Genomic DNA, 14,951 nt, shown 5'->3' on the forward strand with positions numbered 1-14,951 from the left:
CAAGTCCTACGCTTTCGTTGTGTTCGTAATCGTCAACTCTGCGCAGAGTTTACGCAGACCGACCATAGGCTTTCTATTGAAGATCAATAGCAAGCCACACCTTAGCAAACTGGACTTAGGAACATAGCAATTGTAATTTTATCTTTAACATTGGGAGTTTTATTAATTAAATAAGATACAGGTGAGAGATACTATTTTATTAAGCTAAAACCTTTTCGTTTAGGATTCTTAAGTTCGTGCATTGGTTTGTTTATATGTGAGTGCAAGCTAAGCTAACTGCGCAGTCAGAGAGAATAAAGCACTCACTGTCTACAGAATGGGGTTTTAATCACTGATAGTAAACCAATAACAATATTTAACTTCACATGACCAACAGTAGACACTATTTCTGATCATATCAGACATGACAGGTGTGACATTCACAGATACAGTAGCAACACTATAAGGTGACCATGTTCTGTATGAATAACCTTAGAGATTGCTGAAAATATAATTTTGGATTATTTTAATTTTTTTTTTAAAGAATGGCTTCTAGAGGGAAATCAGAAACAAGCAAACTGAGACAAAACATGGAGGAACAGCTGGACCGGTTAATGCAGCAGCTCCAGGATTTAGAGGAGTGCAGGTAAACACATCTCACCAGCTCTTTCAATAACAAAATATTACAAGATTATGATCATTTTTCATTGCAGAGAGGATCTTGAAGAGGAGGAATATGAAGAAACCAAAAAAGAGACACTAGAACAGCTGAGCGAGTTCAATGACTCACTCAAGAAGCTGATGTCTGGGAATATGACACTAGTTGATGAATTAGGAGGAATGCAGCTGGTAAGAAAAAGTACATTGAATTGTATTAAAGAGATAGTTCACCAAAACAATAAAAGTTTGCTTACCCTCAAGTGGTTCTAGACATTAAAGAGTTTACACAAAAGAAAATATTTTGAAGAATGTTGAAAACCTTATTGAGGTAAAGTTGGTTTTATTTTCACACATTCATTCATTTTAATGCTATCTATATTGTTTACCGCATTCCTTTGAATATTCAGTGAGAAAAATCACATGTAACTTTAACTTTAAAACTACATTAGCACTATTTAACTGACTGTAAATCATGTTGTACTTTAATAAGTCATTTGCTGTTGATGTCATTTCCCAATTTAGAATTTGCAAATAATTATTTTCTGAAACTATATTATTAAGGGGAATGTCTGAATAAGTAAATATAAAACCAACTTTACCTTTTTAGAAAACTCTAACCATTGAGATCCGTAGTATAAACAAAAGAAAAATAATATATCTTTTTTAAATACTGTAAAATACTGTATATATTAATAAGAATATGGATGTCAATGGCCACCAGTTTTTCTATAATTTAAAAAAAATACAAATTTTATGTGAGTATGTGTTTTTTTAAAGTAGAAAGAAGCTCAAACAAGCTTGAAATGAGTGGAGGTGAAGCAAATAATGACAGAATTTCCATTTCTGGGTGAACATTCTGTTTAACATAATATTAATTTACATGTTATAGAATTATCAATTATTATTATACATTATAAATCAAAGTGTTTGGGTTAAAGATGAGGCGTCCACATTGTTAAATGTACAATTAATTCAATACACATAGGAAGTGTCTAGTCTAATGGTTCAGCTTTCTTATATAAAAATGTTAAAATATGTATGAAATAAGGTTTCATCATCATTTAGTGTAACGTTCATTAGTTTAACAGAGGGCTGGGCCATATGGCAAAAATGCAATCTCGATAATTATTTTACATATTGAATGATGACGATGTATATTTCGATATAAGTTGTTAATAAACCGAATAATTAAAAATGATTGAAGCCACAAAAATGACTGGGTCCCTTAAATGGCATAATATATTTTCGGCCAATAAATTTTCAGTGGCCAAAAAATTCAGTACATCTCTAATATCAACACACTTTTCGATTCCCATTGTTGCACATTTCTGCAGTGATTGGCTCTTAGATCATTATAGAGTAAAAAAGTGCAGAGCTTATCATTGTTATTGACGTACATTTTATCGTGATTCGATAAAATATGCTTTATAGGCTCAGCCCTAGTTTAACATACTTGTTTTGTTCATTATTCAAATGTATAACAGAAAAGTGATCATACTAAACTTTAGTTACATGCTTAACAACGTCTTGCTGACAAATGGGTAAACCCTAGGGTCAAAAAATCTAACTCTATTTCACACAGAACAACCTGTGATTGTTTAATGTCGAAGTAAATTTTTCTTAGGCGATCCAAGCTGCCATCAGTCAGGCGTTCAAGACTCCTGAAGTTATTCGGCTGTTTGCTAAAAAGCAGCCAGGGCAACTGAGGACGAGACTGGCGGAGGTGACCAACATTGTTTAATACTGACATTTTTCAAATATACGACCCCCTGCGTGCTTATGCTCATGTGCTGTTTGATGAATTCAGATGGACCGCGATGTGATGGTTGGAAAGCTCTCTAGAGATGTGTTCACTCAGCAGAAAGTAGAGATCCTCACAGCTCTGAGAAAACTTGGCGAGAAGGTGAGAGGGTTATTACTGACACTTAACTGATACTGCGTCTGTTTCAAGACTCGTGTGTGAAATGATATCTATGCTTGTTTGAATGTGCAGCTGACAACAGAGGATGAGGCGTTCCTCGCTGCCAACGCTAGTGCCACTTTGAGCCATTTTGAGAAGGTCACTGCGAGTCTGGGTAAGATGGCAATCAATCACGTGTACTATTGAGGCAACCTATCATGTTTTCTGGAATATAAGTCAAGTTTTTGGATCTGAAATCCAAAGCAAGTTATATAATGCAGTTCATTTACTCACCACTGGTCATCTGATGTCACTTTCTTTTCTTCTTCAGTAGAATATTGAAGTGATTAGTTCACCCATAAATCAAAATAAAGTTTTAACTCATCCCCTATTTGTTTCAAACCTGTTTGAATGTTTATTCTTTTCTGTTCAACACAAGAGAAGATATTTTTTACAATATTGGAAACTGCTAGTCTTCGACTTCTATAATATTTTTTTGTTCCTACTATGGAAGTCAATGGCTACAGGTTTTCAACATTCTTCTAAATATCTCTATTTGTGTTCAATTGAAGAAAGAAATTCATAAGTTTGTATCATTTTGATGGTGAGAAAACTGATCAAACTAGATAACACAGTTCATTTACTCACCTCAGGTCATCCGATGTGACATTTTCCTTCAACAGAACATAAAGCCATACAGTTCATCCTAAAATGAAAATAAAGTGTTTACTCATCCCCCCATTAGTTTTAAACCTGTTTGAATTTTTTCTGTTTAACACAAGAGAAGATATTTTTAACAATATTGGAAACTGCTAGTCATCGACTTCCATAGTAGGAACAAGGTATACTATGGAAGTCAATGGTTACAGGTTTTCAACATTCTTCATGATATCTTCATTTGTGTTCAACTGAAGAAAGAAACTTATAAAAGTTTGTATTTTTTTGTGGGTGAGAAAATTATGAGTCAATTTTTATAAAACAACACAGTTCATTTACTCACCTCAGGTCATCAGATGTCACTTTTTTTTTCTTCAGTAGAACATTAAAGTGATCAAATTCAGCCTAAAGTGAACATTTATAAGTTTTAATTCATCCTCCAATTATTTCAAACCGGTTTGAATGTTTATTTTTTTCTGTTTAACACAAGAGTAGATATTTTTAACAATATTGAAAACAGCTAGTCATTGACTTCCATAAATACTATGGAAGTCAATGGCTAGGGGTTTTCAACATTCTTCATAACATCTTCATTTGTGTTCAGCTGAAGAAAGAAACTCAAAAGTTTGTATTTTTATGAGGGTGAGAAAATTATGGTCAATTTTTACAGTTGAAGTCAGAATTATTAGCTCCCCTGAATTATTAGACCTCCTGTTTATCTGTTTTTTTATATAATAAATGATTCCCTTTTTGGCAGTGTTTTGGTTGATGCAGGGTTTTCTTCTCCCGTATTACACAGAATTGTCACACTATAAATGTCTCTTACTTCTTTCCCTAGATTAACATCAAGAAGTCGTAACAATGAGAAATGTTGTTTTTAGTGAACGTCACAGTCATTTTTGTTTGTTTTATACTTTTAATGTAAAATAGCTTTGGCAGGTTAGCAAGAAGAGCTAAAATAAATATATTTTCAATGTTTGCCAACATTTGGTTTTATTTAGGGTCTACCTGTAGCTTATCTATACTACATCACTGTGACTTATTTTCTGGAAAACATGGTATGCTTGCTAAATATGATGTTTTTAATAATCAAATATGTATTTATTTTCCAGGATCTGAGGATAAGATAATGGCCTTAGCCAGTTCTGGAGTTGGAAAGACTCAGACATAAAGTTTTACTTGGACTTTTCTTGTGAGCATGGCCTAAATGCTGCCTGTGACTTTTACAATATTTACATTTTGTGTTTGTTTTCTTTTAGTTTTTTGTAATATTCATACTTGGAACAGAACTGATTGTATGTGCCTTTATGTCTTCAGATGATCAGTCATTTGGTTTGTATCATGTACATTTTATGTTTGATTGTACGTTCTGATTTCGGTACGGTGAAAAAAAGTGTTTACATTTCTGCTGAAAGACATTCACAGTCATTTTAGAATAGCTCTTATTTTCCTGAATACAAAGAGGTAACATTTCCTTTATTCACATTGAGTTTATTTGTTTAACCCTCTGGTTGTAATTTAATTTATTAACCTTGTTATCCAATTGTTTGCCAAAAAGCCTTTTGGTTCTAGTATTTGATAGTAAAATAGACTGTAAGTAATCACTATGCATTTTAATTTGCTTTTTAACCACTGTGATATTTGTAAATATTTTGTATGTGAATATATTTGATGATTAACATCTGAGAAGTTGTCAGTGTTGTTTTCTTTTATAATTTGTCTTATTTTATTGCATTACAAATTTTACAAATAGGAAAAACTGCTTTGATTATCAATCCACCTTATGTGTGCACACTTCTAAACATTATACACTGCAGTTTTTTTTATATAAGCGAATAGAATGTGAATGTAATTTTACCATAACATTGACTGGCTTTTGAATCTTTTCTGAATCATTACGCAGCATAGAGAATTATTATTAGAGATAGATATTCATATTTTTAGTTTTTAAGCACCAGGGGGCGCTCAAGTCCAACAATACTGAGGTTAAATCGAGCATCAACACTATGGAGAGATGAGAGATGAAATGCCTGAGGAAAGATCAAGGTGAATCATTAAAAAAAAAACCTTTTGGATTTTGAAACATTTCTTTCTTTCCAACTTAAGAAGGAGGAGGATGATACTTTTTGTTTTTGTAGCAAATATTACATTATTTAGGCATAGAAACAAGCCCATATACATATTTGTATTGTATTATATGCATTCATTCATTTTCTTTTCAGCTTAGTACCTTTATTAATCAGGGGTCGCCACAGTGGAATGAACCGCCAACTTATCCAGCAAATGTTTTACACAGCGGATGCCCTTCCAGCTGCAAACCATCTCTGGGAAACATCCATACACATCACACACATACACTACGGACAATTTAGCTTACCCAATTCACCTTTACCACGTCTTTGGACTTGTGGGGGAAACCGGAACACCTGGAGGAAGCCCACGTGAACACAGTAAGAACATGCAAACTCCACACAGAAATGCCAACTGACTCAGCCAGGGCTCGAACCAGCGACCTTCTTGCTGTGAGGCAATTGTGCTACCCCATGCGCCACCGTGCTTTCCTGTAGTGTAAAATATATTATTAAAATGCATTTTTAAATAGTAAATAAAAACATATAATTATTATTATAATAATTATTATATAAATAGCTATATAAAAATACAACATACAGTTAATGTAAATGTACAATGTACACAATCATGTATTTAATCTATAAATATGTATATGTGAACATTATTGTGATTTAAGTCCACTTGCAATATGTAACACCCACATTTACATACACAAATTTTAGATTCAATATACAAATCTATATTTATTTAAATATTCAGTGTTGGGGAAGGTCATTTTTGAAAGTAATGCATTACAATGTTGAGTTACTCCTCAAAAAAGGAGTTATGTACTTATTTTTTATGGAAAGTAGTGCATTACGGCACTGCCTGAGACTTTTTTTAATAGAGGGGCTTTGCTTTTAACAACACACTGTATAACCTTTATTCACAATTGAAGTCAGAATTATTAGCCCTCCTGAATTATTAGCCCCCATGTATTTTACCCCCAATTTCTGTTTAACAGAGAGCAGATTTCTTCAACACATTTATAAACATAATAGTTTTAAAAACACATTTCTAACAACTGATTTATTTTATCTTTGCCATGATGACAGTACATAACATTTGACTAGATATTTTTCAAGACACTTCTATACAGCTTTAAGTGACATTTAAAGGCTCAACTAGGTTAATTAGGCAGGTTAGAGTAATTAGGCAAGTTATTGTATAATGATGGTTTGTTCTGGAGACAATCGAAAATATATATCGCTTAAAGGGGTTAATCGTTTTGTCCTTAAAATGTATTTTAAAAAATTAAAAACCGCTTTTATTCTAGTCAAAATAAAACAAATAAGACTTTCTCCAGAAGAAAAAGTATTATCAGACACACAACAATTTCCTTGCTCTGTTTAACATCATTTGGGAAATATTTAAAAAAAGAAAGAAAATTGTTGACTATAACTGTATCTTTAAAAAATAAAAATTATAATAATAAAAAAAGATAAAAAATAATGTTGCCTTCTGAGAACTTTCTGATGCTAAACATGCCGTACACGGAAACAATTCTTTGGATTTACTTATTTATTTATTTTTACGTCAAGTTATTGCAAACAATTTATTTGGGCTGAATTTAAACAAACAAATTAACTTGAACATTATTGAACTAAATTTGTTTGTTTAAATTCAACACAAATAAATTGTTTGCAACAGTTCTGCATGCAATACTTTTTTCAGTGAGATTAATGAAAGTTGTAAGCAATGTTTTTACTCCTTTTTGTTTTTGTCTTAGTTCAGTGAAGTCACTGTCCATTGAGACTATAATCCCCTTTTCTTCCATGTGTTCAGAATGATGAAAATACTTTTATCACAGAAATGAAGGCTCTGCCATTTTGATTTCTGTCTGTTCCTGTGGGGACTGCATTCTCTTATTGAGTGTGATCCAACGTGATTACACAAATTTTGATTCAGCTAATTATTTTTTAAAGCGAACTGATCTAAAAAGTAACTCCCCTTGACAGCCTGAAATATCAAAAGTTTGCGTTATTATATACACACACACACACAAACACACACACACACATATACATATATATATATATATATATATATATATATATATATATATATATATATATATGAGCAATATCACATGAGTAGCACTGTGTTATGGCTGTATATCGGCACTGGTGGGAGGCGTTTGGCAGAGGGTTGGCAGAGGTAGCAGACTGAGTGCCTTAGTGTCCCACCAGTGCTGATATACAGCCATATCGCACTGCTACAAGTAAGATATTGCGCTTATACAACAGTTCGACGGAACAATCGTGTATATAAATAAGAAAAATCGAACACGGAGAGTCTAAAAACCCCTTTTTATTAGGAACTACTTTCTTCCGCCATTCATTCACATCTGCAGCTGACATCAGAAAAGCAGAAACTGCTAATTCACCAACATCACTTTAGAGCTAGTATTTGAATGACTCTCTTTAGCCTAATGTCTAAAGTGATGATAAAACAAGTGATTTTGCTCACACTTTAAGATTTTAAGGCTGAACGTGACATGAAATGCCATCCATCTACAGAGATATCTTCTTACAGTGTTACAGTCTACAGTTTTTTTCTGTTGCAATCAGGATATCACAATAATTAATCCCGAAAAAAAGCAATGCAGTCACTACCAGACTGCTGTTGTGTTTGTGAGCAAATCGGTATAAATACAGCACTGCAGCATACAAAAGAGAGAGATCGACTTATAATATCACTTACCAGCATACCTGCCAAGATGTCTGAAAATCCAGGAGACCGGGTGATCGGGGTGAGGTCTCTGACACTGTTGAGAACCGGGATAGGATGCAGTGGGTTTTGGGTGACCACTGCGATCAGGTACTATACCAAAGTTGGCAACCCGGGGGTGTTTACAGACTGTACCAAAGGAGTTGCATTGGTTTATTATGTGGTGTAATACATAAAGGTGAAGCGTGAAGAGGGCTTTGTGTGATTTTACTGGCAATATATTGCACAGCAAACAGATTCAGAAAGCAGACAGAACTGTTGTATAAAATATATATAAATCATTTACTAAGCATTAGCAAATAGTAAATTCATTATCTGTTTAGAATTAACTCAACATTAATAAACATCATTAAGAAGGTTATAACTGCAGCTACAAATGCTGTATTCTTGACTTCAAAACATATTTAAAATGTGCTTAATAAATATACTTTCATACTTTGTTAATGATTTATTTTTCATTACTTAAGGAAGTATCGCATTATTTACAAACCATTTGTATTGAAGAGTAGTTGATGGTTTTTAGGATCATTCAGAATGAGTTAGTAAATGATTAATAAACTACTGAAATCAACGTTTATATGTCTTATTATTCAGGCATATGTTAATGGTTACTATGCATGTTAATAAATGCTTTATTAACTCAACTTCATGGAGTTTTGTGACCTAATCTAAAGTGAGGACTATTTATGCTTTATAAATTCCTTATAAATGACAAATAAGGATTAAGGAAATGGCTTCCTGTACAGCAATGGAAAGGTTGACTTATTCAATCAAACAAAAAATGCACATATTCTACAAGATTTGGGACTTCTTCCTTCATTTTTTAAATAACAGTGGACTGACTGTTTAGTAATCCCAAACAATGTGACTGTTAAAATACACTGTGTTTGTAATGACTAACTTTAATATACTTTCACTGGAACGTATATGTTGAAATGTCAATGTTTTAATGGTATTTATTTTTTATATATTTTAAATTTTTAACAAAATTGCCCTTTTTATTTTTATCTTTAAGTTTATTTTAGTTAATCTTTATTTTCTATTTATTTGTTTTTGTATTACTTTCCTCGCATGAGAATGCATTTTTTTATTCTATTCCTTTCTTTTTTTAATTTTTATTTTGAACGTTGGGATGGGGCGGGAGTTCTTTGATTGGTATTTGGTTACTAATACAGTTTGAATGTATCACACCTTTCTGAAATAATAAAAGTGTTAAAAAAATAATAAAAAAATAAAAATAAATGACAAATAAAGGCTCAGTTAAATTCTAAACATGAAAAATGACATAAACTACATTATTCAAATGTAACTACTACAAATGAAAAATAAATCTGCAACCCTATCTAAAAACACTGTAGAGTTTAAACATTGCATCTTATTATATAGTTAAAATATTATATTGTTGTTGTTTTATCCAGTTTCATGTTGTATTTTGACACTTCTGTTATTTCGCAATGGTTAAAGCCAGGGGTGGCCAACCCTGTTCCTGGAGAACCACCTTCCTGCAGATTTCAGTAGCAACCCATATCAAACACACCTGCCTGTAATTATCTCGTGGTGTTCAGGTCCTAATTAATTGGTTCAGGTGTGTTTGATATGGGTAGCAGCTGAAATCTGCAGGAAGGTGGCTCTCCAGGAACAGGGTTGGCCACCCCTGGTTTAAACTATACAGTCATTTTACTTTTTAGATAAGATTGCAAAGATTATTGTTCATTTGATACTGAGCCTTTAAATGTTATTTATAAGGGATTTATAAAGCATGAATAGTCCTCACTTTAGATTAGGTCACAAAACTGCATGAAGCTGAGTTAATAAAGTATTTATTAACATATTAGTTAACTATTAGTATGTGTCTGAATAATAAGACAGATAAATGTTGATTTCAATAGTTTAATAATCATTTACCAACTCATTCTGAATTTTCCTAAAAACCCTCAACTGCTCCTAAATACAAATGGTTTGTAAATAACGCAATACTTAATTTAGTAATGAAAAATAAACCATTAAACCATTAACCATCAAGTATGAAAATACAATTAAGCACATTATATAAGTGCTTATATGTCAAGAATACAGCATTTGTAGCTGCAATTATAAACTGCTTAATCTAGAGTTAATGCTTAACAAATAATTAATTCACAAGATGCTAATGCCTTATAAATGATTCATAGTGTGTAGTTATTATAAAGTGTTACCAAATTTATTTATTTTTTTCCCCTCATATTACCAAACAACGTGCTCAATCACACGGTTCGGGCCGGGGCACATATATTTTATTCTCTCAGAGAATATATTTGTTTATAATTCATAAATTTTATTTATTTTATTTTGAGGGGATAGTGGGAAAATAAAAAAACTAAGGCAGTCTTTAATTTGTTCTATGCTATATTGTATATTACTATGTATAGTCTTGTTAAACACCAATAAAAATAAATAAATAAAATAAGGTAACTCAAATATTTTTACTTATTTTTTTAAGTAATGTGTGACTTTACGTGTTACTTAGAAAAGTATTATTATTACATCACTCGCGTTACTTGTATTGCAGTACCCCCAACGCTGTAAATGTGTATATATTACAGCAGTATAAAAATCATGTTTTTCTCTGGTAAAATTGCACAATGACAGAATCTACGCATAACTATCAATAATAAAATGTCAATAATTTGCTCTCCAACACAGCTTTATTCCCATCTCATCCTTTATTTTGTTCATGAGCAAGCATCAACTTCACTACAATTATTCCTCGGAATAATAGAAAAGTGAATGAGCTGGAAGGCAGCATCCAACAGTTCTACGACATCCCCATGTTTCATTTCTAGAGCAAAAAAAAATAAAGTAATCCAAAAACGTGAACAATGACCACCGAAGGCTGCAAATCTGTGACAGATAATCTTTGATTCAGTAGTATATCGCCATCTACACCACTCTGAACACACACATCCATGTGCCAGTTTACAGCAAATATTCAGATCTGTGTTACACATGCAAAAAAACAAAAAAACAATGCCCCGATAGACTGCAACCGATCGCAGCGGTTCACATCCAGCACAAACTGCCTGTTTATTATGGAAGTTTCTGCGTCGGTGTCTTAAAATCACATCGTTTTCCCTTGAGAACCAGCAGATGAATATATTTGCATCAGGGGAAAAGGAGGGAGGATAGAAACAATTGTGCGATTTTGATTTTATTTGAAATCTTTCAGTACAAACATTTAATCTACTGAATTTGGTCTCATGGAATGGTCTACATCGATCAAACGTCTGCAATACACCGTGAGCGACTATTACATTTGAGTGAGAAACGGTCATGTTTCGGCTCCTCGTGAATTTCATGCTGCGCTTCACAGCGTTTTCAGGAAATGCACCTTTCACTATACACATATATGCAGCCTATTATTATAATAATAATGTACATCTTTTCAAAGTGAATCTCCTCAAACAGGATTTATTACAATATTTATTGATGAGAACAGTATGGACCTATTTTCTCTACACATCGACATGAACACGAGACATCTATGTAGGACAATTAAAACGTCCACTCTTGATAAAACTAGCTGTTGATCCCTATTGTAACCAAAAAAATAATCAGAATTAAATAAGATCACTTCTCCAGACCTGTACCAAATCTAAGAATTAATAATTAAAAAATTGCAAAGAACTAAAAAATGGCATGGATGAGTGTTTGGTTAGTTGTGTTATTAATGCGCTGTGATAGGCAAAAGGCACTCCCAACTCCACCAGCTGAATTATAGACCATTATTTATTCACTTGCTTATTTATTATTTCTTAAAACCACAATTTTTTGAAGGGGGACCTGATAAAAACGCCTACCAATAAAAGGGGTCACAAAAATAGACCTTCTAATCGACTTTGTACCTTTTCTGACATGACAAATAATTTTCGATCCACCAATCACCGCCACATAATTTAGGCTGAGAACTGAGAACAGACATGCATGTAAACAAAACGAAGGAACTGAATGCAGTACCCTAAAGCTTCACATCCGTCTTATACGAAACAATCAGTCAAAGTACAATCTGCTAGATAACTGACATTCTTTTTCAAGCCCAATGGGAGCGGAATAGTATTTTCCCCAATAACTGACCACTTTCGGAGGGGGGTGCATCCCGAAATGTCCAATCACAGTAAGGAAATGAAACGATGGTATGATTCTGAGAGCGACTACCAGGAGAAATGACCTGCAAATCTGGAGTAGATTGATAGTGTCACCCAAAAAAACGAAGGAATAAAAGTTTACCAAATGTAAACAAATATCTTTACACAACTCTGCAGTACATGTACAATAAAATCTAGCGGCCATCCTGCAAAAATAGTTGAAAAGGGTTGAAGTTAATTCTTTTAACGCGCTGTGATAGCCCTTGTTATGTATTTAGGGGCTTCCAAATGACTAGAATCATGTGGATTAAAGCAAGAGTTCACCCAAAAAATGGCATTTTCTCAATTTGTTTCCAAACCTATGTGAATTAAAAGATCATTTGAAGAATGCTGGTAACTAGACAAATCAATGGCTACCACTAGCTGTTTGGTTGCAAACAATCTTCAAAATATCTATTGGGTTCAACATAAGTCTAAAACAAGTAGAGTACATGAAGACAGTTTTGGGGTGAACTCTCTTTAATCCTGAATTATATTAAACAAAAATAACCCCCCGGTTATGTAACCGAGCATCTTAAGCAAGCACTTCACCAACTGAAGTCTATTGCAGTGCTCACATTGTCGATAATCACCAGCACACCCATTTTTTTCAACGTCATTTCAGTCATAAATGTTATTCAGACTGGGTTATGAGAGTGCGTACTGTGATTCCAAATTGGTCTCTATTATTTATGAGAGGAAACCCAAGCACTATCACTTCAGAATGGCTTAAATAACTGCAGTGTGCCTAAACTGTACAACATACAGTACCACAAGAAGAAGAAAATAAAACAAATAACAACAACCGTATATTCATCATCACCTGAATGTGATTATTAGTCACTGGATTTAAAACATTGAAGCCTTGGTGTAGCATTTGTGCCATTGCAAGCCCAGCTAAAATTAGCATATGTAAAGCACTGAACCAACTCGACAGTACGAAACCAAACGGAATGAAAGGAAAAGATGCGCGCGCACCCACCTCCAAGAGAAAAGACAAAATGAACGACACTTTGCCACAGAAACCTCAGCCTCAGTCATGGGTTTCTCTCCGTGAAGCGGACGTCTTTTTTTGTACGAGCGTGAGATTTACCGAAGGTTTCTGAAACATGCTAAGAGCATCTGACATAAATGTTCTACAGCAGGTACACTGTGCCTTTTTTTTTCTTTTTTTAAAGATACCGGAAACCGCTGGTTAGGCTTTCACTAACACACTGACTAATTACATGGTCTTATTTACAAAATATCAAAAAGCGGTTGTATTCTTCCATACCCATGATTGCAAATCTTGCCATGCAATATAAAGAGGGAAAAAGGAAAAGTCATCGGAAAGCATCCTCAGAGCAAACCAACCCTTAAACCTCATGGTGCATTATGTGGAGTATACAGTAAATCATTTCCCGGAGAAAATAAGAAGTGTGGAAAATGCAAACGTAGGCCAAAATTCCAGAAAAAAGCTGAATAAATTAGGAAGTTGTATTGAGATAGCTGTGATACTATACTACACTGAATACCACCACAATATGATGTCATTAGGGAAGCCTCAGCGGGTGGGAATGAAGCGGACTGCAACACCTGTCACGACAGACACCGGATATATTCGCTTTTATATTGTACATATATCTGCGCTTATACGCATGGCTCCTTGGGTAGGGGGAACAAGGGCGTCCCTATTGGCAGAGGGATGTGACTGTGAGGGGTGGCTTTATAGTTGTGTTTGTGTGTGTGTTTTTGTAATTGTAGTAGTGTGTACTGTGTGGATCAGTAGGTGAGAGTGGAGTCGTCCCACTCCAGCTGCTGCTGTCTGCTGGAGCCCTGCTGATCCTCCTGTTCTCCGGCCTCATCCTCGCTGCTGTCCGACTCTGCGCTGGTGATGTCGTCTTCCTCCTCTCCATCCTCGCTTTCCTCCTCTTCCTCATCTCCTTCCTCTTCGCTGCTGTGCTGGTCCTCGTAAGTCTAGGAAAAATGAAAGAGTCAGCTGAAATGTTTCCTTGAAGTCCACCCCTAAGACTTTACTTTAGTGTTTTAATAATTAAACAGCAATATTGAATGTCCATGATGCTCTGATGCTGCAAGTAACTAAAAAATATGTACTATTTTTATTAAGTGTTTTAGATGGATGGATGGATATATGGATGGATGGAACGATAGATAGATGGATGGAGGGATGGATGGATAGAAAGATAGATTAGATAGATTGACAGACAGACAGACAGACAGACAGACAGATATAGATAGATAGATAGATAGATAGATAGATAGATGGATAGATGGATAGATGGATGGATGGATGGATGGATGGATGGATGGATGGATGGATGGATGGATGGATGGATGGATGGATGGATGGATGGATGGATGGATAGATAGATAGATAGATAGATAGATAGATAGATAGATAGATAGATAGATAGATGGACAGACAGATGGATGAACGAACGGACGAACGTACAGACAGACAGACAGACGGACAGATAGTTAGATAGAAAGATAGATGGATGGATGGATGGATGGATGGATGGATGGATGGATGGATGAAACAGCAGTGCATAAACAATAATGCATAGGAGTAATATTAGCTATATCATATGTAAGCTACATCAAACAAATTTGATGACTGTAATAAAACATGCTAGCAATATGCTAACATGTTAACAACGTCCTACATGCACATTAGAAATGTGCTTAAACATGATAAAAATATTAAAGCTGAACAGCCAGCAAGAAATGTCAAAATTGTTAAAACATGCTAA

The 14,951-nt window shown here is 34.1% G+C and overlaps 2 protein-coding genes across 10 annotated transcripts in view; one reads left to right on the plus strand and one right to left on the minus strand.

The window, feature by feature from the left end:
- The first annotated feature begins 30 nt into the window (after positions 1-30).
- lzic (leucine zipper and CTNNBIP1 domain containing) lies at positions 31-4,882 on the plus strand. Of its 3 annotated transcripts, none has more exons than NM_001002598.1 (7): positions 31-181; positions 524-625; positions 693-828; positions 2,264-2,362; positions 2,447-2,542; positions 2,633-2,714; positions 4,309-4,882. In NM_001002598.1, exons 2-7 carry the CDS (start codon positions 525-527, stop codon positions 4,365-4,367), a joined length of 573 nt encoding a protein of 190 aa, NP_001002598.1. In that variant the 5' UTR covers positions 31-181; position 524; the 3' UTR covers positions 4,368-4,882. The 3 variants fall into 3 exon arrangements, 2 of the variants coding, with proteins under 2 accessions (NP_001002598.1, XP_073794375.1); XR_012398292.1 differs by having other exon boundaries at positions 54-181; positions 2,633-2,944; positions 3,285-4,880; XM_073938274.1 differs by having other exon boundaries at positions 54-410; positions 4,309-4,880.
- Positions 4,883-10,721: 5,839 nt separating this feature from the next.
- clstn1 (calsyntenin 1) overlaps positions 10,722-14,951 on the minus strand; it is an 87,492-nt gene continuing 83,262 nt past the window's right edge. For 4 of the 7 annotated variants that reach the window (XM_009296877.4, XM_009296878.4, XM_005162269.5 and 1 more), the window contains one exon: positions 10,722-14,154. In XM_009296877.4, the coding sequence (XP_009295152.1) occupies positions 13,960-14,154 (195 nt within the window). In that variant the 3' untranslated portion in view covers positions 10,722-13,959. The other 3 variants (XR_012398417.1, XR_012398416.1, NM_001077784.2) reach the window with 2 other exon arrangements.

Source organism: Danio rerio, chromosome 23 (assembly GCF_049306965.1).
Source record: "Danio rerio strain Tuebingen ecotype United States chromosome 23, GRCz12tu, whole genome shotgun sequence".
NCBI lineage: Eukaryota > Metazoa > Chordata > Actinopteri > Cypriniformes > Danionidae > Danio > Danio rerio.